At 36.1% G+C, this 25,124-nt stretch overlaps 3 protein-coding genes across 3 annotated transcripts; 2 read left to right on the forward strand and 1 right to left on the reverse strand.

The window, feature by feature from the left end:
- Nucleotides 1–8,037: 8,037 nt before the first annotated feature.
- LOC107784297 (large ribosomal subunit protein uL18) lies at nucleotides 8,038–11,929 on the forward strand. Its single transcript, XM_016605406.2, has 9 exons — nucleotides 8,038–8,178; nucleotides 9,208–9,277; nucleotides 9,367–9,458; nucleotides 9,669–9,795; nucleotides 9,898–9,977; nucleotides 10,066–10,182; nucleotides 10,876–11,010; nucleotides 11,155–11,324; nucleotides 11,640–11,929. The coding sequence occupies exons 1-9, from the start codon at nucleotides 8,176–8,178 to the stop codon at nucleotides 11,752–11,754; spliced, it is 909 nt and encodes a 302-aa protein (XP_016460892.1). The 5' UTR covers nucleotides 8,038–8,175; the 3' UTR covers nucleotides 11,755–11,929.
- An 856-nt stretch (nucleotides 11,930–12,785) lies between these two features.
- Nucleotides 12,786–16,820, forward strand: LOC107784296 (pentatricopeptide repeat-containing protein At3g02330, mitochondrial-like). The gene has a single exon (XM_016605405.2). It carries the CDS (start codon nucleotides 12,952–12,954, stop codon nucleotides 15,562–15,564), a length of 2,613 nt encoding a protein of 870 aa, XP_016460891.2. The 5' UTR covers nucleotides 12,786–12,951; the 3' UTR covers nucleotides 15,565–16,820.
- A 1,133-nt stretch (nucleotides 16,821–17,953) lies between these two features.
- LOC107817987 (ribonuclease 2-like) lies at nucleotides 17,954–23,020 on the reverse strand. The gene is made up of 9 exons (XM_075219081.1): nucleotides 22,609–23,020; nucleotides 22,222–22,250; nucleotides 22,049–22,122; nucleotides 21,626–21,727; nucleotides 21,510–21,513; nucleotides 20,730–20,821; nucleotides 19,926–20,087; nucleotides 19,235–19,331; nucleotides 17,954–18,225 (listed from the first exon to the last, which is right to left on the reverse strand). The coding sequence occupies exons 1-9, from the start codon at nucleotides 22,836–22,838 to the stop codon at nucleotides 18,194–18,196; spliced, it is 822 nt and encodes a 273-aa protein (XP_075075182.1). The 5' UTR covers nucleotides 22,839–23,020; the 3' UTR covers nucleotides 17,954–18,193.
- Nucleotides 23,021–25,124: the final 2,104 nt, after the last annotated feature.

The raw sequence follows: 25,124 nt of genomic DNA on the forward strand, positions 1-25,124 counted from the left end.
ATTGGTTGTGGACTGTGGAAGTTTGTTCCAGTTATGATGGTTGTTTTTGTGTGTTATGGGAAAAAGGGGTATTATGAATCCTTGAAAGGTTGTTAGCCCAGTGCGGTACGATCAGAATCAGCTTGAGGTCTGTGGATGGATCTAAATGTGAATGTGGGCTCTGTATCGAGCCGAGTGTGTTTATCTCAACATAGCGTTCCTTATGGAGGAGTATTCGGACGTTGGATGTTATTTCGCCGCCGGCTATTTCATGTAATACTATATTTTGCCGAGTGAGTTATGAAACGGCTTGATGATTTCATATGTAGTGAGGTTCCGCGTAGCGATGGTGTTATGTGAGCAGGATGGCTCTCAAGATTCAGATCATATATCACACCTTAGTTGTGCTTGAGTTTTGTGGCGTATGACGCTATATATCTCCCCAGGGATGGTATTATGCACTTGGTGTGCTTGTGGTCGATATTCGGGTATTTTGCAGGAATGAGCATTTTAGCTTAGTAAGTAATTCCTTATATATTATTATATGTGAATCAGGTGGCATGCCGCCATGGATATGTTGTATGGATCAGGTTGCACGCTGTAACAGTATGGTGTTGAGTACAGTCCCCTATAGGCATTTTTGTTTGTTTTGTTCTCCATTTTTTTTAGGAAGGTTTATAACACCTTTTTGGTTGACTAGTTAGTTGCGTGGGTTGAGTAGTCCTTTCCAGAGTTTGTTTTCCTTATGTATTACATTCGAGTTGGTAACTTGTTGGCATATTGTGGCAACATATGAGACTTTTGGTCGTGTCTGAAGTGGCTTATTGCATGAGCAGCTTATACTGGGTGAGACGAGATTATTGGACCTGAGATCAGTGCGGTCAGATTTATATGAAGTACATTAAAAAGCAAGTATAGTTATTTGGTTCATAATGAGGCAGGGGTTCTTGTTAGGAGGAGAGACTCAACGAATTATTGACTCGGCAGTCGGTTATGAATTTCTACACATCTCTTCTGTCGTGGCGGTGCTGCAAGAGTTGGAACAGGACTTATGTGAGTCACGGGGTGCATTGGGAGCATCAGATCCGTGGAATGTCAGTGATTATTATCAAAGGATGTTATTGTGGACATGTGATTACGCGGTGCATGGTGTGAATTCAGCAAAGGTATGCAGTCATGATTTGGTACATCGTGTGGTGATTGATACAGTGTTCGTATGTTGGGGACAGGTCTGGCAGAAGATTTCAGATGTTGGAATTTGGCTCCAAGGCTAATTTGACTAAGCAAAAAGGGAATCTTCATATTTACTCGAGTTAGTGTACTCAACTAAGTTGTGGTAGCACGGGTAGGTGCACGAGGTGTTAAACAGTGATTTCAGACAACTTCGGCGCAATTCTTAGCACGTTCGAGGAGAAACGTATGTTTAAGTGGGAGAGAATGTAACGACCCGAACGGTCGTTTCGAGCTTTAGCGCGTCGTTTGGTGGTTTGAGGCCATTAGCAGCTCCACTTAAGGTATTATGACTTGTACGCATGGTCGGAATTAGAATTTCAGAAGTTCAGAGTTGATTGGGAAATGGAATTCTCATTTCGGAAGCTTCAAGTTGGAAGAATTGACTAAGATTGGATTTTAGAGTAAACGGCTCGGAATCGAGATTTGAAGGTTCCAGCAGGTTCATGTGATGATTTCGGACTTGGGCATATGTTCGGATTGAATTTTGGATGACCTAGGGAGCGTTTCGACGCATATTGTGGAAGTTAGCATTTTGGAAGAATTTCATAAATTTGGGTTGAAGTGCATTTCAATGTTATCGATGTCCGTTTGGAATTCAGAGTCTGAGAATAGCTCCGTATGGTGATTTCGATATTGGGAGCGCGTCCGAGTGGATTTAGAGGTCCGTAGGTCATTTTGGCGAAAGTTAGAAATCTGAAGGTTTTTGAGAAGTTTGACAGGAAGTGGACCTTTTGTTATCAGGGTCGGATTCTGATTCCGGAAGTTGGAGTAGGTCTGTAATACCAAAAGTGACTTGTGTACAAAATTCGAGGTCAATCGGACGTGATTTGATAGGTTTTGGCATCGAATATAGAATTTTGAAGTTCTAAAGTTCATTAAACTTAAATTGGAGTGTGATTCATGCTTTTAGTGTTGTTTGTTGTGATTTGAAGCCTGGAGTAGGTCCGCATTGTGTTTTAGAACTGGTCGGTGTGATTGGATGGGGTCCCGGGGGCCTCGGGTGGATTCCGGGTGGTTAACGGATTGAATTCGGCCTTATGAAGATATCTAAGCCTCCTGTCATCTGGTGTAACCGCACCTGCGAGGTTTTGGACGCAGGTGCGGAGCCGCAGAAGCGGCCAAAGAGGCGTAGATGCGGATTGGTGGGGAATTGCTGAGACCGCAGATGCGGTCATCTCGCCGAAGAAGCGAGACCGCACCTGCGGAAAGGAAGGCGCGGAAGAGGAAGCGCAATTGAGAATAAATTATATATTTGTGTTCGTGATATCACGGGCAAAGTTTATCTTCAAAAAAATTCGAAATCCGTGCACGTAGGCCCGTGGGTGATTTTATCGACTTTTCAAGCGAAGTTGGGAATTACTGTAAATAGGATTTTAATAAGTATTTGAGTATATATTAATGAGTTTGTATCATTATTGACTAGTTTTGGAGCGTTGGGCGTCGGCTTGAGTCGTCGGAAGGGTTTGAAAGCCGGTTATGGAACTTCGGAGCAAGGTAAGTCTCATTTCTAACCTTGTAAGAGGGAATTAATCTCATAGGTGAACTAAATTATTGTGTGCTTCTGCTTATGGGGGCTACGTACGCATGAGGTGACGAGGGTCCATACGTAGCGACTAGTTATGCCTATGTCCAGGTAGTTTTAAGCTCACATCATGCCTTGTTGATATTGTTATTGATTTATGCTCATTGTTTGGTTTGAGAGGGAAGGAGATTGAGTTTGCTTATTAAATATTTTGAAAAGAGTTGAAATTGAAGAATTTAATATTTAAAAGATTTCATTTGAACTTCGTAGTTTCAAAAAGAATTGAGGAGAACTATAATAGCTTAAGAAATCTATGTGTATCCACGTCGCAGATATGATTCGCGCGCGGGATAATTTCCTTAAAAAGTTACAAGCTGAATTTCCCTCAGTTTGAAAAGAATTAAGAAAGAGACATGATTTTAATGTTAAATTTATATTTGACCGCGTCGCATGTATAAGTCGCGAGCGGAGTAATTTCTTAAATTTATATTTGACCGCATCACATGTATGATTCGCGAGCGGGGGAAATAGATGCATCTATGGTTCGTGTCATTCGACCCTCTGGCAGTGCATATTTTAATTGTATGTTGGATCGGGTCGTACGCCTCGGCATGTCCTCTCTCTCTCTCTATATATATATATATATTTATTTATTTATTTATTTATTCTTCCGCATGGAATCGTGTGTAGCCTTTGGCTAGAAGCTAGTGTATCTGAGGTTTTTTCCCTAATTTGAATTATAACAACCTCTTGATGATATATGCTATATCTATATATGCTCCGGTTACGTAGGGAACTTGCTAGTTGAGAGTTTGAGTAAAATTGTAAGGAGGGGAATTGTACCACATATTTTATACATGTTTATATCATATATTTACTCTATTTCATATCCGTTCACTTCCTTACTGTACCTGATATTATTGGACCACTAGTAAGTGTTGAAGTCGACCTCTCATCACTACTTCTTCGAGGTTAGACTGGATACGTACTAGGTACGCGTTGTTTTCGCACTCATACTACATTTGTTGTGCATTTTTATAGCACATGCACATGCATGTCTAGTGCCCTAGTGGGCGTAGTGGCATGGTTGATACGGAGACTTACGTGAGTTGCACCTCTCGAGACGACCCGCGGCCAGCAGAGTCTCCTTCAGAGGATTGGTATTTCCCTTTTAGTCCAAATTGTATTCCGGACATTTATTGTATTTTATTTTATTCCTTAGTAAACGCTCATGCACTTGTGATACCCGATTTTGGGATGATTATGGGTTATTCAGTATTGAGATTGTTAAAACATTATTATTTATTTTGTAAATTCCATCTTTTACTATTAAATTGAAGAAAAATAATGATTTCAAAAATACTAAATTAGAACTAAATGGATTATTTAGTGTTGGCTTGCCTGACAGTGGCATCCGGCGTCATCACGACCTTTAATGGAATTTGGGTCGTGATAATATATGAGCCAAAAATAAAGCGTTAAGGGTATTTTTAGACTAAAAGGTTAATGGAGGGCATTTGTGAGCCATTTTCAATACGGTAGGGATATTTTTTTGTCCTTTTCCGTTTTTTTTAAACTAATTTTTGTGTACGCGCTTTGCGCGTGTACCTATCTCAATGAATAAAAATTAATTTAAAATTTATCTTTAAATTATAAAATAACAATATAAGTTCCTGAAAATGATGAATGTTGATCGTGCATAATTAGCTCTTTAAAAAAAAGCTGCCCAACATAAATATTCAATCATCAGTCAATAATTCAAACTGAAAAATTATTTCTAATGACGAAAAAAGTAGAATTAGAAGTGTGCATTTGATTTTGAAGAGTCACTATTCAAGTGAGATTAATATTTAAACATATTACTCCTTCCAAATTTTAAATATTAAATTGTAGTTATATTTTTTTCATAAGATTTTTTTTCAAACGACAAAAAGTTTGATTAGGTAAAAAAAATCCATGTATGACATGGTCCTAGAAGAAGAAAAAAAGCAATAGAAATACATCGTAAATCTCAAAGAATTAACAATCACTATATACTATAAATAAATTCTAAACCAAATGCAAGCCATAATTGTAGTAAAAAACCCACTTATATTCAGCCAAATTTAATCTTATTTTAAAAAATTAAAATATCTTATAAATTATCTTATTGGAATAATTGATAATTATTTTATATAAATCAAAGGGTATAAAATTTTATAAAAAAATTTTGACCACCTTGTTATTATCCAAAACCCTATACTTCCTCGTTCTTACATATTTTTTATTCTCTCATTTATTCATTTTGTTTATCATTTATATATAGTTTAAATGTAAGATTTATATAAGATAAAATTTAATTATTTTGAAGTTCTAAATATAAGAACTTTCAATACAGTTCAAATAAGGAAACATTTAATATGCAAAATTTTAGTTGATTTTCAACTCCTAATATTATGGAATTAACTAACTAACTGTTCTAAAATATTAGAAAATAATATGTGTGTTGCACATGAACCTAGTGCCATAACAATGAGTAATATTTTTCGCAAATGACGTAAATATTATTAAGAAATATATCTTCCTTATAAAATAAAAATTAAAGGAAAGTGTAAGTTTAAAAAAAAATGACAATATCTATTTTGTTTAGCTAATTCTATAGCAAAAAAAATATTGCTCCACATAAATCCTCATATGCCTTATTGTAATTTCGATCCATGAGTTTTGTATTAGATTGAGAACCCAAACATAGTAAGAAAAAATGTAAAATACCTGTAGTATTAATATTTTTCACTTTCAGTTCCTCTATTACCTTTATATTTCTTTTTAGGAAATAAACTAAAAAGGTAATTGATTGCATATAACAAGAATACAGTTAAAAAAGTGGAATAATAAAGAGAGGATCTTTGCTATTATAAAGTATTATGAATATGTTGAGTTTTACCTATTATCTATTATAATAGTATTATTATTTTGTATGTGTAATGTTTTGAAGGAATAGTAAGTAAAAATATAACATTTCAAAATGTAACATGTAAATAAAGAAGGTAAAAAAAAAAAAAAAGATTCTAAAATTTGTTTGACAAGCAGCAAAGTTGCCGAAACCAGGGGTGTTTAAAACCGGACCGAAATCGAAAACCAAATCGAAATCGAAATTTAATGGCTTATTGGTATCGGTTTAACGGTTTAACGGATGAGGAATAAACTGGAATTCTTTTATTAACGGCTTATCGACTTGGGGGCAGATTATTCAATTTTCTTAACGGATAATCCGTTAACCCGTTAAGAATATAATATACATATAAAATTTATTTTAATATCTCTCTCTCTTTCTCTCTCTCTCTCTCTCTCTATATATATATATTAAATAATCAAAAACTCTTCTTCTACTTTCAGTACTCTATCTCTATTACTAATTTACTATTAGACAGATTTTAATTGCTTGCTTCACACATTCTTTTCAATCCTATTAAACCAAAAACAATTTACTTGATTGCTTCACGTATTCTTACCACCTCTACTAGGTGCAGTGGAAGTACCAAAACTTAACAAATAAGAGATAGTTTAACGAGTAGAATCTGCTATTAAATTGGGTTTAACACATACATCTGTAGGTTTTGCTTGCATGTAAAAGAAAACGTCACTCCGCACACATTTCGGCAGGTGTTCTTGGATTGTTTAGAAATTAGAGCGACATCTAAAGAAAATTGGAGCAGTTATAAAACAAGAGCAAGAAATCCATTCTTTGACCAACATCAGCATACATTTGAAGCACGACGAAGCAAATTTTGGACCCTCACTAAATTTGGTAAATTGCGTCATGTGCAATATAGATTGAATTAGGCGATAAACCGCCCGATAAAAGCTAAACCGATACCAATCCGCCCGATATCTTATCGAGTGACTAGCGGATTAATACATTTAAAAGTCAATAACCAATAAACCAATCCGTTAAGAGTAAATAACCGCCCAATCCGTCCGATAAGCAGTCATACGAAACCTTACTCATAGCAAAAGTAGTTAAGACTTTCCTTTTAATGTATTTTTTTTAATCTACGTATAGGAGAAATTTTAATATATATATATATATATTCTTTCATTTAACTTATGTTTTAGGAATTGAAAACAGTTTATTTCCTTCTCAAAAACGTACTTTTCTTATTTATTTATGGTAGGAATTTCAGGAATTAATGTATTTTTTACTTTTCTAAATAAAAGTCTCAAATATTAGGAAAATAATTAAAATGAGTATTTCAAAATATTAGAAAAGTAAATTAAATAATTATATATATATATAAATGACTATTTTGTACAATGTGAATTCTTTTTTAAAGGGATAAAAAAGGCGAACGACATTTCGTTAACAGCTTATTTGGATGGTTGTTACATATCGTTTTATAATGTATCGTACCGTATTGTATTGTATTGTACTGTTAGTTTGATGAATACAATGTTTGGATGGATTGTGTCGTTTTGTTGTCGTTTCATGGTATCACACACCAGTAATATGATGAATAAACTTGCAATATTATAAAGAAAAATTATGATACGATGTATAAAAAAGGTAGGGTAAATGATAAAATAAAATTATTTAATAATAATGAAGGGTGAGATTGAGAGAAAAAGACAAGATAACGACGCGACCATACCAAATTGGTCGTTAAATAAAATGGCACATTTCATCGTTACGTAATGACGGATTTAACGATACGATACAAATAAAATTTAAGTAACAATCAAAACAAAACATTGTATTTAAAGTAACAATACAATACAATACAATACAATCGGTAACAATCATCCAAACAAGATGTAAGGGCCTTCGTGCTTTTAATATAATATAGATATTTTGGTACGTGTCAAATAGTTAAATAGTTAACAATATAATATAGACGAGGGATTTTGGTATGTGTCAAATAGTTAACAAACTTTAGCTTTCAGATCCAAAAGGAGTTACGGAAAAAAAAAAGTTCAATCAATATAATTAGGAAAATCCTGTCGAATTCCAAAAACCGCAACACCCAAAAAATACACGAGACTCTAAACAAAACATAACAAAAATTGAAACCTAAAAGGGCTGTACCGACAATAGGAATAGATAATAAATATCAGTAATTGCAAAAATTATACTTCTAAATGTGAGTTCCTGTTATTTTTTTCAAAGTTTATGTTAAATCTAACCACAAAAATTGTTAAATGTATGATGAGACTAAAAGTGCTTAATTGTTGCAAATGTAAAGACCAAAACCACTCAAAATAATATTTAAGGGACTATTTTAAACCTACCTAAAAAATAAAGGTGCATTTTATCATTTTCTCGTACGCATCGACTAGGGTTTTAGCCGGAGGTATATGAATTAGCTTCGCAGCAGCAATTGTTCTCCTCTCATTAGCTTCTTCTCATCCCCCTCCCCACTCCCCCTCCCTCGCGGCCGCCGCCGGAGTTTTTTCAAGGAGCAACAATGGTAAGGCTCACAAATCCGAGATTTTCCGATAAACTCATGTTTTTCCTTTACAGTTTTTTCGATGATTTGTTATCTAATTTGGTAGCCGATATTTGGAAGAGAAATAGCAGAGTGTGCTACATTTTTGTTTTCGAACAATAACTTGTATTCTTCTTCATCATAACTCTATAGCTTAATGGTTTATACTAGCTCTCATATGCCTACGCTGTAACTTTTTCCAGTTTCTAGGAGCATCAGTACATTATAGTAGTATTTGCTTATTTACAACTAAAATAATATATACAACTACGCTTCAGTCTCAAACAAGTTTTGGGTTATATATTCTGCTCTATTACTTCGAAAAAATGTTTATTACATTCTATTTCGGCAGTTTTTTTTTCCTATGTTCAGTAGGTAAATCTAGAGATTTACTTAATTTCACACTCATTCCTACACACTTATGTACAAATCTGTAAAGATCTTGTTTTGATTAGTAAAGTATTGGTCTCTACCTGTGATTGTATTGACCTTTAGATTTGGTTTAATATGTAAATCTCATTTTTTCACTTCTTTTGGTTTCATTGAGACTTCAAATATGATCTTTAATGATGTTTTATTTGTCTCTGTTGGATTGGGACAAATCAATGCTAAATGCTATTATGTCAACTATATTGCCTAGAAAATGTCGACAGGTTGATAAAAAGTACAAATGTACCTCAATCCAAAACTTGTTGAGATTGGAGATGAATCCTCAATATTTATTCCGTTTTATCTGGACTCTGCAAATACATAATTGTTTGTCTTTCAAAACCAACTAAGGGTTCTCTAAAATATTTAAATTTTATGCATTTTCTAATGATATATAAATCTCTAAGCAAACTAAAATGACTCTTAAGAAGCACCATACGAAATGTCAGTGTACCAACACAACAAAAGCTTCTTTTAAAGTGTGCTACTTTAAATGGATGCTTGGTGAAGTCGGAACTTTAATTTTAAATTATGATCTGATGCAGTTCTTCTGCTTGACACAGTTATTTTATTATGTTGCAGGCCTTCATCAAAGTCCAGAAGACAAGGGCTTATTTCAAGCGTTTCCAGGTTAAATTCAAGAGAAGGAGAGGTGCAGCTTCTATTGTCTTCATCCCTTTTGTCCTGTTCTTAAATTTGCAATTCAGGACTCACCATTTTCGAATTTTTTTTACCGTGCAGAGGGGAAAACAGACTACAGAGCCAGGAACAGATTGATCAATCAGGACAAAAATAAGTACAACACTCCAAAATATCGTTTCGTTGTCCGATTTGTATCCTAATACTTTTGCTTTACTTTAAAACTTACTTAAATGTGATGGCTTCCTCCTGGAATTTTGTTTATTGTTTTGACATGTATTATCCATTTAATATTACATGGTTGGTTTATGAAATTGTTACAGTGAGTGTGCATCACATGATTGGAGTGATGGGCACAATAGCTGTGCTGGTCCTTTGCTTTGCTTCCTAAACATTTTTTCTAGACTAACAAAGACATAATTGCACAAATTGTGTCGGCTAGTATTGCTGGTGACATGATTCTTGCCTCTGCTTATGCTAATGAGCTGCCTCGTTATGGCCTTGAAGTTGGACTGACAAATTATGCTGCTGGTACTTCCACACAAGATATTATATTTTGTTTGGTTATCTCACTTGAAATTGTATAGTTCTTAATTTCTTATTGAACTGTTAACTCATTTATATTCATTTTAGCCTACTGTACTGGACTTCTTTTGGCACGACGAGTTCTCAAAAAGCTTGAAATGGACGAGGAGTATGAAGGGAACCTTGAGGTAATTGCAGATGTATTGTAGTGTTATGGGCATTTTGTCCTTCTGTAGAGGGCTTTTATTTGTTAACTGGTATTTCAATATTTTACAGGCCAATGGGGAGGATTACTCTGTTGAACCTGCTGAAAGCAGGAGGCCGTTCCGTGCTCTCTTGGATGTTGGCCTTATAAGGACTACTACAGGAAATCGTGTCTTTGGTGCTCTCAAGGTATAATCCTGCTTTTGGTATGGTGCTGTATCACTTAGTCTCTGTCTAAACTGCATTGCAAAATTTCTACTGCTTCCATTATATATCACGTGGATGCTTGACTGGGCATGGAGATTTAAGAAATAAAATATTTTTTACACTTAAGCCAATGAGTTAAAACATACAAAAAGTATCCTTATCTGTCATGCAACATAGCTTCTCACTCCTATAAGATCATACCATTAAGGGTAATATTGAAACCTTAACATTAAAGATTTTCCAAATTGTAGAAATGTATCGATCTTTTTGGAATGAACCAAAGAGGATAGATTGCCATATCAATGAGATAGACGTAGTAATTCTATCTCAAGTTAAAATATACTTGGTGTAACAGATGCTTTGATTATTTTTTGTGAACCCTTTAATGAATAGTAGCCACTTGCTTAAATCTCGATGAATATGGTGTTATGAAACCCTGATTACAATTGTCCGAGGAAAGCAAAGAGTGGTTTACTTTCTGACTATTATAATGTGGATTTTGAAGTTAAGCGGAGTCCCTCCCTGCTGTCAAATTGGTCTGTTTCTTTTCTCTTTTGAGATTTGAGATGTATTATTCATGCCATGTGACCGTTTGTTTTTATGATGGATTATTCATGCCATATGATCTTGCATATGTTCTGTAAATAAATGCAAGTCTTTGCTTGGTGTATTCAGGGCGCATTGGATGGTGGAATTGATATCCCTCACAGTGAGAAGAGGTTTGCTGGATTCAGCAAGGATTCTAAGCAACTTGATGCTGATGTTCACCGCAACTACATTTATGGTGGTCATGTTGCTACGTACATGAAGGTGAAACAGAATGGCTATATGGATTCCTTTTTTAGTTTATTATAACCATCGAATCCATGCAAATGCTCAATGGAGTGTTATGATGTTGATGATCTTGCTACATCTAGGTGAACACAAAGCTAAACCTCTTCCCTCTGTTTATAGACACTGATCGAAGATGAACCTGAGAAGTATCAGTCACACTTTAGTGAGTACATCAAGAAGGGTCTTGAGGCTGATGGCCTCGAGGAGATGTACAAGAAAGTTCATGCTGCCATACGCGCTGATCCTACCTTCAAGAAGTCGGACAAACAGCCTCCCAAGCAGCACAAGAGGTCTGACATCTTCTTTAGTTTGATTAACTCATTATCTGCTTTTTATGTGCTTCCTGTTTATATTAAAAATTTGATATATTCATACATATTTTGTATGGGTCAAAGTTGACAATCACTTTACTCTTATGGTTGAAGGATCTCCAATTCCTATTTCTCATTGAAATATGGAATTCATTTTATGTTTGCCTACTTTGTCTTTATTTCTAGAGTGCCATGTAAAAAATGTGGCATATGTGCTGACCATTCCAATTGTATATGCTATCTTTCCTTACTATGCTATCTTTCTGCATATTCATTTTTGGATACTTTTTGCAGGTACAATCTAAAGAAGCTAACTTATGAGGAAAGGAAGGCTAAGTTGATCGAGAGGTTGAACGCCTTGAATTCAGCTGCTGGAAATGACGACGATGATGATGAGGATGACGAGTGAAGTGCAGTACAAGAATCCTGAAATATTGTTGCTTATGTTTTTATCATACTGTGTTTTTGCTTCTTTATTGATATCTCAGTTTTGCATGCTCAGTAGAATGAGAATTCACCAGTTAGACAATTTACAAGATTGTAGTGCATGTATTCCAAATTCAACAAAGAACTTTTTCCCCTTATCATCCTTGCATCACTTGGGCTACTATGATTGTCTTGGTCTTTATCCAAGTTGTATTGATTCCCTATCACTAGGACAGTCACTGCTGTCAACTTCTATGCACTCTTTTCCAGTCCACTGAATCTCCAGACCAACTTTATCTACTGATTATACTAAACCAATATATGCAAGTCATGATTTTCATATGCATGATTATTACTTGATTGTGGTTGGGTGATTCATTTTCACCTTTTTTAAAAGGTGAAATTGCATAATTTAGTGTAAACATTGGTGGAATTAAGTTTTACCCTTTTCTCCCCACAACATTGCCTCATCCTTGTATGTGACATCAAATTACTTTCAGCTGCAGAGCTACATCCCAAAATCTATTGCACAAGTAATAACCAAGGAAAGTTTTTAGTATGTGCTTACCGGTGAACTGGCAAAATATTTGGTAAACTATGAGGACCCCATATCATCATTAGCATCCTATATTATTGCGACAGTAGTATAAAAATACCCAGCTAGTAAATGAGCTTCAGGTGCATAATGGGATTAAGCTATGAAATTCCTTATTTACTAGTACGATTACGGCTTGAACTCGTGATCTATAGGTCAAACGAAGACAATTTTACTGTTGTTCCAAGGATCCCTTCATTTACTAGCAATCTATCGGGGAAAAAAAAAATCAAACTAGGTGGTCAAGCAAACTATGTATCAGCATATTCAATTTTGTGGATATGCCCGCCTTTTCTTGGCGAAATAGTTAACTAGGAGCACTTTTTAATTGTGTTAATTAGAATGAAGAAATTTGGAGTTCGAAAATCAAACCTGCTAGTGTTTGGTCCCAATTCGGATATCGATATTTAATATTTTCAAAATAAAGTTCACATTTTTCGAAAGTAGAATATACTTAAATGGAATACTATATGATAGTAATTTGTAGTAAAAGAGGAGTTAGTTGTCTTTTCAAATAGTTGTTAATAAGAGTATCGTATAAATTGGACCGGCGGGAGAATTAAACAATCTGTCACCCGCCATAGCATGATTTCAAAAGTTCATCGCCCTGCACTTAAAACACTTGCAGTAGCAAATCAAATGCACCCAAACTACAGGAAAACCTTTTCCCATATATTCCAAGAATGTGCAAAACAATGCACCCAGGACCCAGGCAAGCAAGCCCATGCTCGAATGATAATATCTGGGTTTCAACCCACTATTTTTGTCACTAATTGTTTGATTCAGATGTACATAAAATGCTCCAATTTGGGTTATGCTGATAAAGTGTTTGATAAAATGCCTCTTAGAGATACAGTTTCTTGGAACGCCATGATTTTTGGGTATTCTATGGTTAATGATATGGAGAAGGCAAAATTGATGTTTGATTTGATGCCTGAAAGAGATGTAATTTCTTGGAATTCTATGATCTCGGGGCATTTGCAAAATGGTAATTATCAGAAATCAATTCGAGCTTTTATGGAAATGGGAAGAGATGGTATTGCTTTTGATAGAACAACTTTTGCTGTTGTTCTGAAAGCTTGTTCGGGTTTGGAAGATTCTATGTTAGGGGTGCAGGTGCATGGGATGGTGATCAAGTTGGGTCTTGCTACTGATGTGGTGACGGGGAGTGCAATGGTGGATATGTATTCGAAATGCAAGAGGTTACATGAGTCGATATGTTTCTTCAATGAGATGCCTGAAAAGAACTGGGTTTCTTGGAGCGCTTTGATTGCAGGTTGCGTTCAAAATAATGAATTTGCTAATGGATTACAGCTGTTCAAGAAGATGCAAAAAGAAGGGGTAGGGGTGAGTCAATCTACTTATGCTAGTCTCTTCAGGTCTTGTGCCGGGTTATCTGACTTAAAATTGGGTTCTCAATTGCATGGTCATGCATTGAAAACTGATTTTGGATCTGATGTCATTGTAGCGACTGCCACTTTGGACATGTATGCCAAATCTAACAGTCTGTCTGATGCTAGGAAGGTATTCAACTTGTTGCCAAGTCATAACTTGCAATCTTATAATGCCTTGATTGTTGGGTTTGCTCGAGGTGATCAAGGATATGAAGCTGTATTACTATTCAAGCGTTTGCTGAAGTCTTATCTTGGGTTTGATGAAATAAGCCTATCTGGTGCATTTAGTGCCTGTGCAGTTCTCAAAGGTCATTTAGAGGGAATGCAGCTACATGGGGTAGCTTGTAAGACTCCCTTTTGTTCGAATGTATGTGTTGCAAATGCCATTATGGACATGTATGGCAAATGTGAAGCACCACGTGAAGCTCGACGTCTGTTTGACGAAATGGAAATAAAAGATGCAGTGTCTTGGAATGCAATAATTGCAGCTCACGAGCAGAATGGACATGAGGATGAAACTTTGATACTATTTTTTCGGATGCTTCAGGCAAGGATGGAACCAGATGAATTCACTTATGGTAGCGTTTTAAAGGCCTGTGCGGCTCGTCAAGATTTGAACATTGGCATGGTGATTCACAATAGAATCATAAAATCAGGGATGGGGTTGGAGTGCTTCATTGGGAGTGCTGTAATCGATATGTACTGCAAATGTGAAAAGGTAGAAGAGGCAGAGAAACTTCATGAGAGAATGGAGGAACAGACAATTGTTTCTTGGAATGCAATCATATCGGGCTTCTCATTGCGTGAACAAAGTGAGGAAGCTCAGACATTCTTCTCTAAAATGCTGGAAGAGGGAATAAAACCTGATAACTTTACCTATGCAACAGTTCTTGATGCTTGTGCCAATCTAGCTACTGTTGGGCTAGGAAAGCAAATTCATGCTCAAATTATAAAGCAAGAATTGCAGTCGGATGTGTTTATAACCAGCACTCTTGTTGACATGTACTCCAAGTGTGGAAACATGCAGGATTCCAGGTTGATGTTTGAAAAAGCACCAAAAAAGGATTTTGTCACATGGAATGCTATGGTTTGCGGTTATGCACAACATGGTCTTGGAGACGAGGCTTTGCAGATCTTTGAAAAGATGCAGCTTGAGGATGTTAGACCAAATCATGCAACTTTTCTTGCGGTCCTAAGAGCTTGTGCACATATTGGGCTTGTTGAGAAAGGTCTGCAACACTTCAATTCAATGTCTAATAACTATGGATTAGATCCTCAATTGGAACATTACTCATGTATGGTTGACATACTAGGGAGAGCAGGCCAAATTAGTGAAGCTTTGAAGCTTATTCAAGACATGCCTATTGAGGCTGATGATGTGATCTGGAGAACTCTACTTAGTATGTGTAAGATGCACGGTAATGTGGAGGTAGCAGAAAAAGCAGCAAAATTTCTCTTGCAATTGGACCCTGAGGACTCATCTTCTCATATACTTTTGTCAAATATTTATGCTGATGCAGGAATGTGGAAAGAAGTTGCCGAAATGAGGAAAGTGATGAGGTATGGTGGGCTAAAAAAGGAGCCAGGTTGTAGCTGGATTGAGATCAAATCTGTGCTACACATGTTTCTTGTTGGGGACAAAGCTCATCCAAGATGCAAAGAGATATATGAAAACCTTGACGCATTGATATATGAAATGAAGCGAGCTTCTCATATACTAGATGATGAATTTTTGCTCAGCTGTGAGGCCACAGAAGATGAGCATCAATACCTGTTTCCAGGATGCACAGTTTCTTGTTTTTAGACCAATTTTGTTGGGAACCTAAATCTGGTTTGTGATTGTGATGGCGGTATGCAAGGAAAAGAAGCTTCCCTCAGGTTGACCCAAGCAAAAGATTGGGCTCGATTGGGGGTAGTCAAGAGCAATATTAAGTTAGACGTGCTGGACCCCTTCAACAACAACACACCCAGTATATTCCAATTGTTAACTACCTATTGGCCAATCCTTGGACTTTACTAGAATATCTTCAGGCCTCAACCAAATTATGCGCACACCCCGTGGAGAACACGGATCGTTAAATGTTTAAGTAACAACAGATCCTTCTACTGTTTGACAAAATACACTTCTGCTGGTCAATAGGAAAAGGACTAGTGTGCATATTTGTAAGATGGATCTGGTGAGAAGGACTTGACGTTCAAGGAGGATTTCAAGAAGGGAAGTTATCACAGGTGAGTTTCTGATGCAATAACCGTTCTCTTTCTGATGTCATCGCCTTCTAATTGATCCTGAGGAGCAGATTAGTTAGTTTTTCTGGATTTCTTAGCCATACAATTGAAGAAAGGAATAGTGGTGTCCTTATTGGCTTGAGATCATACTTTCCAAATGCAGCAGCAGTTGTTCTGCTAGTCACATGCATAGCTTGAATGCACTTACTAGCCTGCATCATCAGGTCGTGCCATACGCTAAGAAGGTGGTCGGGAGGAAAGGAAAAGATGGAGAAAATTGTCCTCCAGATTTGTTCAACAAAAAGAATGATTCAAAAGGCAATCAATAGAAACTATAAAATGCTTGGGACTGCAGTCTTGGGCTTTCCACTACATTATTTATCTGAGAAATTCCCTGATTCTTGGGATCTTTATAGTAATGGATAAACTTTCACAAATCTGACTTCCAATTTTACACCACGATGAAATGAAAGTGAGTCTAAGCGGGACAAAAGGTGATTGAAATAAGAGCAAGAATGACCAAAGCCAGAGAAAAAGGGAGGGATCTTCACTCTGAGGAGTCAGATTGGGGTGATATTGCAGATTGACTGTTATACTTCAGATTTGGTGACTGGTTTCTCTACCATATCGAAATGTTGCTTCTTTACATGGATGAAGCGACTCTTTAGCTGAATGACGAGATGTATTTTCATGCTTGGCATGGAGTTTTTATCGTACTTCTAGAGTACCATCAACTTTATATAATCTCTACCCTTTTTTGGGGGTCTTTCGTTCAGTTTTTAATAATTCTGTCGATCAATTCAAAGTATGAAAAGACCTTCACTTTGACCTGTTCCAGTTATTTCTGATGATGACATATAAAAGGATTCTTTCTGCGATAACGAACATGACACAACCTCAAGTACAACAATAACATACCCAGTATAATCTCACATAGTGGAGTCTGGGAGGGTAGTGTGTATGCATACCTTACCTTGTAGAGATAGAGAAACTGTTTCCAATAGACTCTCGATTCAGGAAAGCATAAGCACCACAATAATAATAATTAAAAAAAAAGGAGACAACACCGAGAAGCCATGCAAAAGCAGCATAAATAATAACAAGATAGTAAGATGATCGCAATGTAAAAAACGACAGGTAGTCAAAGAAACCTAATACCAACCAAATGCGAGAGTACGTACTAATACTACCGGTATGAATAATCTAGACTACCTAACCTACTATCCTAATCTTCGACCTCCATACCTTCCTATCACGGGTCATGTTCTCGATTAGCTGTAATTGTGCCATGTCATGCCTAATCACCTCACCCCAACTCTTCTTCGGCCTACCTCTACCTCCCCTAAGGCCCTCCAATGTCAGCCTCTCATACCTCTTTACCAGAGTTTGTGTGCTTCTTCTCCTCACATGTCCAAACTATCTACACCCACCTTGTCTCGAATAGCTTCATCCTAATCCTATCTAACTTGGTGTTCCCGCACATCTATCTCAACATGCTCATCTCTGCTACCTTCATCTTCCGGTGGACATGGGACATGACACAGCCTTCAAGTGAGATGTTAATTTGCATTTTGCTGGTAGAATGCTTTACATTCTTATACTGTAGTACCATGCTCCTTGCGATGGGAAATGCCAATGAAGAACTGGACAATGAATATACGACTATATAGGGATAACAAAATAACAAAAGAAAACCATGCCACCTCTTCCTCCAAGCACTGATTTTACATAGAGAGGAACCATAGAACAATAACAACAACAACAACAACCCAGTATAATCCCACCAGTGGGGTCTGGGCTCTGGGGAGGGTAGTGTGTACGCACACCTTACTCCTACCCTAGGGTAGAGAGCTTGTTTCCGATAGACTCTCGGCATCCCTCCCTCCAAGAACTCCCCACCTTGCTCTTGGGGTGACTCGAACTATTAAAAAATCTTTGTGCACTACAAATTAAAAAATCTTTGTGCACTACAAATTAAAAAATCTTTTATGAGATGTTTCTTTTATAAGACCAGTAAAGTACATCAACAACATCTCATAATCTTACAAGAACAATGTATCTCTTATAAATAGCAAGTTGAAACTTGTAATGTGCTAAATTTCTTGGAAAAGCAATAAAGGTCTGATCTTGCAACCCTTGTCAGATTTTACCTGATCAAATCAGACCATCGCTTAGATCATGAAACTTCTGTCAGACTATTGCTCAGGTCAAGAAACTGCCTTTGTATGGTTGTTAAGCCCTGTGAAACCAAAAGACTATGAATACCCTGAAAAAACATGTGAAGATGAATTAAACATTTGAAAGGATACGGTTGGAAAGAGCAAACATGTGTTTTCATACTCCTGATCTGATCTGAATAATTATACAGCTCCTAGGTCAAAATCAGACCTGAATGCCTAACCTAGTTGCCACAACCTATTCACTACTCTTGGGGTTTAACTTCGAGTTGGGAGTCTAGCTACCTTCTCAGATAAATGCAAAAATCAATAGTAAGTGCACTGCAAAGCAAAGCTTGAAACTGATCCTGGCCACTTATTTGTTACCTTCAGGATAAGAAAGAAATAAGCTTCTTAAAAAGCTGAAAGATTGCATGAAAGAGAGCCTATGGCAGGGAGTGTTCCACAGGTGAGCAAGTGTGATGAAACAAGAAATACACACACATCTCTTCATTAATTTATACCAATAAATGAAATAAAATACAGAAAGGAGCTTTTCTAAATATTCTGAAAGTGGGCACTAAAATGTAAGCATGAAATTCAGAAATTTTGAGAAAAAGATGATATATTCCAATGAATAGTACATGACCTTTTATAAGACATGTAGTGGGTCAACTTCAAGTTTTTTATATTTGTTAGGTCAACATGTAATTAAATCTCATAAAAAGGTGGTACATTTATACAAATAAAATAAGGAGATCTAAAAAGACAGCGATGCTAGACAATTTATAAGCGTGGCTACTCAATCATCAACTAATTCTCGGGTACTTGGGGGTCGATAAAAGGAAATTCTATGACTACAAAAATGGTCATCCCATTGCTGCTTTTATATGTATAATTAAGGCTACAAATCTATGTATTGGTTGGCTAGTCATCTTACAAAGTACTGCATCATACAAATCAACGGAACATGCTGACATTTGACCTTCCAATAGTTGATCGGATCGTAAACTAATCAAGCTTTAATCCCATTCAGATGACCTAATCCTATTAAATATAGATGGCCGTCCAATTATGGGGATTTGAACTTACCCCATGATCCATATGCTGGCAAGCTGACGTACTGAGGACACGACCCAGAAGAGACTCTGTCACGTCTAATGATAGATCCACTCGCACAGTCACGAGGCTGTAAAAGAAACAAGAATTAAAGTACCCTTTCACTTTGATGCTAGAAATGGGAGTTTTGGGGATGATAATCTGACAGTAGACAATTAGACATTGTTTTGATAGTAAATTAAACAAATAGAGAATTAAACGTAAGATTAACCAAGCAGAGTTCAGAATTAAGATGTCCGTTTAATCTGCTAACATGAAAGATGAATGAAATGGAATGGAAATCGTGAGACAATTAGGTATTGTTTTGATAGAAAATTGGGCATAAGATTAACCAAGCAGAAATTCAGTTTTTTTGGGGGAAATGAACATAGATTCAGAATTAAAAAATCTGTTTTACCTGCTAACAGGAAAGATGAATGAAATCAGAATGATCATGAATCGTACACATCTAAATTGTACACTCATGATAGCTACTGGTTGCATTTGGATAAGGAAAGAAGTTAACAAACAAGAAGTGTACTATTGAAGGGCATAATAATTTATGTCGTGAACTAAACAATAGCAAACATCTTAAATGAGGCATCAACATCGCCTTATAAAATCAAGTAGAGCCACATTAAGCAAATCTTGCAATAATTTATTCAGAGGATTAGAGAGAACCAACCTGGAAATCCTTATAGAAGCATATCCGAAGTTCCTCCACATCATCACCCGAGCATATCAACTCTGGAGTTGCATGGAAGGCATTTTGAATGGCAGTAATGATGCCTCCCAGTGGATATTTCTCGGAATTTGACGGTACATACCCAGCTTCAAACAGAACTCCCTGGTTAATTTCAATTTTTACAATGATGGTCAGCTACCAGACAAATACACTATGTAATTATATACTGAGTAAGAGGATGAACATATAAGTTTTCAACAAAATGAAATGAAGTCGTACTGACCTTTTAACAAGAAAAAGAACATGGAATGCTAAAAGAATGTTAAGTAATTCAATGCTTCAACATACCCAGAAAGTTATGATGCAGTTAATTAAGAAAGAATTCAGCACACATGCGAGAAGTTCACCATTTTCAACACTCTGTGCCAACTTATAAAGTCCAACTGTTAACCCTCTAGGTATATTGCTACGAATAATTTCCAGCAGGCTGCGGTATACGTTACCACAAACTTGTATATCTGATATTGTAGACGATCATCTATTTAAAAATTCATATCAGCCAAGAGAAATTTTCTTAGGAAAGAAACTGATAACATCCGTGATTTAAGTTTTCATATAATATACGAACCAAGTTATTCAAGATGAGCAATTACACTGCTGTTGCGTCTGATACATCTAATAATTTCATGGCCCCAATATTGAATATATGCAAATAAGTAACTGAATCAAAGTTTAGAATCAATAGAAAATATACAAGAAGGCAAACTTTATTGCAGTAAATAAATAGAATAACAATCAACTTACAGTGACATTATATTTGAAGTAAACATTCAAGGTCGTTAGGAAGTACTCATACTCATCATGGACAACTGGATAAGAACATGTCCCGTGTTTTTCTGCAAACAATGACATAAAACTATGAAAGATCACACTACATATAGAGAACATCATTTACCCGTCTGACTTTTGTCCCTATTAAGTTTTACAAGTGTAACAAACACAAAATTTTGAGCTTTGGGTTGCAGTTGGTAGACTGGTAAGGCCCTTAATCTCTCCATATCATCCATATTACAGTTAGGTGCTTGCTTAAGAATTAAAGGACAGTATGTCCTTCTGAAGTATTTTAAGGGTTCTTTTTGGTTGCCAGACAAGAGAGAGGATAAAGAGCGGATAATGGTATCCCACATTTAGTGGCAAATAACACCCCAGACTGGCCTTAACTTTGGATTAATTATCTGCAAACTTTCATATGATATTCTGTCCCTTTCTTTTTCTTTTTTTTTGTTTTTTTTTGGGGGTGGGGGGTGGGGGGGTGGGGGGGGGGCTAATTTTAAAGAAAAAAAGGAATATGTAAAATGAGAATGTACAAGAACATAAACTTTTAAGGTAATTAATATCCAGGAAAAGAAGGAACCTATATTGTTCAGAGATGTCAGCAATAAGGTCTTTTCTATTTTGTAAATCCTTCTGGTAAGTAAAGAATCTTGCTTCTCTTTTTAATCAAACTTATATAATAGCTCAAAACCATCAATTGTCTTGCGAGGTATTATAAACTGAATATAAAATAAGGCAAAGAGTGATTACCCCACTGAAAATGAATATCCCCAGGGTCAGATACAATAAACGAGAGGACATGTTAGTTCCTTGAATTGTATTGAATTCTTTACCAATCATATAGTACGAGTAACAATGAAAACCACCTCATGAGCCCAAAATGTTCCTTTTCCATGATGGCAATTTGAGACGGCCTCGCAACTAAAAGAAGGCCAGTACTTCCTCAAGGGTTTGAGCAATGTTGAAATCTACAGAATGAATGGATATATAAAGCTCATAACATAAATTATTTCAGAGTCAGTATTGATGAATATTTATAGATGAATAGGCAGTAGAAAAGGGATACACCATTAAAGCTGAAGAAGTATAAGCTTCTTTATTCAGTCTCAATGCTGAATTCTCAATATTCTAATTAGATCAATGGAGTAAACATTAACAGTTCCACCAATTATTTCTCTCTTCAAACAGATCTTTATCTAAGCAGTTAACAGTTCCACCAATTATTTCTCTCTTCAAACAGTCCTCGCAGAATAAAAGGGTGGTGCGCAGAAAAAAGGCTAGCAATCTACCTCTTTCTTATCAAATTGGGGACCAGAACAGCAAGCAGGCCAAGTTCCATCATTGTAATCAGCCCAAAGTCCATCTGCAGTACAATAAACCTTATTCATATATATCCAGCTCTCACAATACACAACAAGGAAAAACATAAATATGCATCCTTTCCAATCGGAGCACGACTTACGAATTGTGAATTCGGATAGCGAGCTCGAGCTGAACAAATACACACACACACACACACACAAAAAAAAAAAAAAAAAAAAAAAGAGTCAGCCTCATCCTCTAAATATTATCAAAAAAGTTTAAGTTCTACGCACTGATGGTGAACAAAATAGTTACACAATCAGGTCACCTATTAACTAATTAAAGTTAAATATCTGATAAACACTAAAAGGTAATCTGGTAAAATTGGTAACTAACACGCTACCACTAGCTTATTAATTTAATAAAATTTGTCAGATATAAGACAATTTTACAACCTGAGAAATAAATAAAGGCAAAGTGAAAGAAATCAACCGGTCAATTAACTATGCTTTACTATCAGTAAACGGAATACAATCCTATGATTTACCGGCAACAGGCATTGGAGGAACAGCAGCGAGTTGTATTGCGGCAAGCGGTGGCTGGCCAAAGGAGAGAGAGTTTGAAGTAATCAAACTGTCTCTGGTGTACTCCGCTTCGCTTTCGTAGTAATCCTTCTTCTGCATCCCAACTACAGTTGATTCCTATAACAGAAAATGCTACCATAAATAGAGCTAGCAATTGCATACAGAGAATCGCTTTAATTGGAGGCGTAGCCATTGCTCTAGCTCACTACTATGAAGGGGACGGCGGAGTTTGGCTTGTTGACGTTAAGTAGTTAACTGACGAAGTATCAGCTGTAGAGTTTGTGAAACGTAAACCGTTTGCTAATGCGACTTATAAATCGCAATCGTCAAACACGACTTACGCGCAATCACAAATGGGGCTTACATATGCCAATCACAGAATGGGACTCAAAGACAGAGCCAATTCTGACTTTGGTGGTTGTAATATTTAACTAAGCATATTTAATTTTTTAGTTAATTAATTTGTGCACTTTTTATTCCTTTGCTTGTGAATATTCACAAATTTATTGATTTATTAACTGTTATATCAGTTAATTACTCATGTATTACATTAAGTTTGTAAAGGTAATCCATATTTGAGAATTATATAGTTTTAAGAAAAGCTAATTTAAGTTATTACTCACAATTTCTTATAAAGGATTAAAATGGAAAAAGGGTAATTTGTTCAAACAGTCGGCTTGCCTAGCTCACACTAGTAGGCGCTATCACGACTCCCGAGAGTGGGAAATGCGGGTCGCGACAAGTACATTGGAATCACAAGTACGAATACGTTCATTTCATAACCTTTCATACCATGTTTGTAATATAATATTTGAAAATACAAAAAAATTAGTTTCACTCGTAATATTTAGTTTTATATTAGTTTGTTTTAATCTAGAGTGATTTTTACATTTTTATAGATACATTGTATTATTTGGTCTTTTTAGCCTAAGTTTAAACCCAAAAAGATATGGTCCAACCTAATTACCCTTAGCCCATTCTTCCCAACCCATTAGCCCACTTAAGTGCAAGATTTAATCCTAGCCATCAATTTCTTTCTAATCTAATGGCCACCATCCCTTCCCACCACCATATAAAATACCCAATTATAGAAACTCTATCCTAAGTTTTCAATTCCTAGACCTACACCCTAAGAGCTGACAACCGCAAGAGACCAAAAAAATAGACGGAGGAGGCAGATTGTTTGTTTGTTCTTGAATTTCACCAAAGAAGCAGCCATTTTCCGATTCCCTTTGTAATTCCATCTTCCCATTAAAGAGATAACTAATCTCAAAAGAACAACAGACTCCTTACGGGAAAAAAAGTTGCGTGCAGCATTCCCAAAAATACAGACACACACACATTTTTATAAGGGGGTACGAAAATAACAGGGGAGGGGATTCATTTTTTTGGGGAGAAGAGCTTCCTTTCTTTTCTTGGATATACACGACACACAAAAAACTCAAAACAAACAACACGCACACACAAGGATGGAGGAAATAAAATTTGGACAGAAATTTTAGTCCAATTTTAGATTCTGATCCATTTATTTTTTGTTTCAAAGAAGAGTTTAGAAGGGTTTCTAGGATTAGCTTAATGGGTATTAGGTATTGGGCTTAAGGAATGGGCTAGAAACTTGGGCATTTATGACTAGTTATGCTTAAAATTAGTTTAATTAACTAAAAATCTATCCATATAGAAATATTATCAAAATATTAATTAGCCCTACTTAAGTAAAAATAATTATTAAAATAAGACTGACCGTTAAAACAAAACTATTTTTTTGTATTTTTTCAAGATTAAAAATGACTACAGAACATTAATGAACCTATTTTTTGTAATTTTTGTTTTTGCAATAAAATAAAAGTAAAAGAGTAAAAATGAGTTGAAATCGCTATATTAGGCCTAAATTAAATATTTATGTGCTAAAATATGAAAAATCTTGGGGAGGGTCAAAAATCACATGTCTACAGCTGCCCCTCTTTGACTGGAAACGCGAAGAGTTTTCAGACAAAGAACGACTAGACATGTTTTTTGACCCGAACCTTATTTGGAGAGACTAAAACTAAGAGAAAAGGGGAATGTGATCGAGCCCTGATATCTGAGCTGCCTACATATTCTTGGCTATAAAGGAATCATGTCACATGTAGTTCAGAGGTGAGTGAGATGATGGAGTATACCGAGGTGGAGAGCCGGTCGAGGTGCTATTCCGCCGAGGTTTCGGTCCGCGATCCTGATATTACATCAAAAATCAAAACATGAAAAAGACTAGCTAAGTCTATCAACTACGAGTTACAAGATTTATATCTATAAGTCTTCAGAAGCTTGATCTTGAGTCTTGAGTGGTTCTTCACGCAGACTTTGGATTTGAACCTTGACGCTTGCTAGTTGCAGGTGCTAGCTCGTTCTTCTTCAGCTTTTCAGATCAAAACCGGGCATGCAGTGCTTGTGACCTCGGCCATGTCTTGAGCAACCAACATCTTTCATCAACTTCTGCATT

The sequence above is a fragment of the Nicotiana tabacum genome, chromosome 8 (genome assembly GCF_000715075.1).
Source record: "Nicotiana tabacum cultivar K326 chromosome 8, ASM71507v2, whole genome shotgun sequence".
Lineage (NCBI taxonomy): Eukaryota > Viridiplantae > Streptophyta > Magnoliopsida > Solanales > Solanaceae > Nicotiana > Nicotiana tabacum.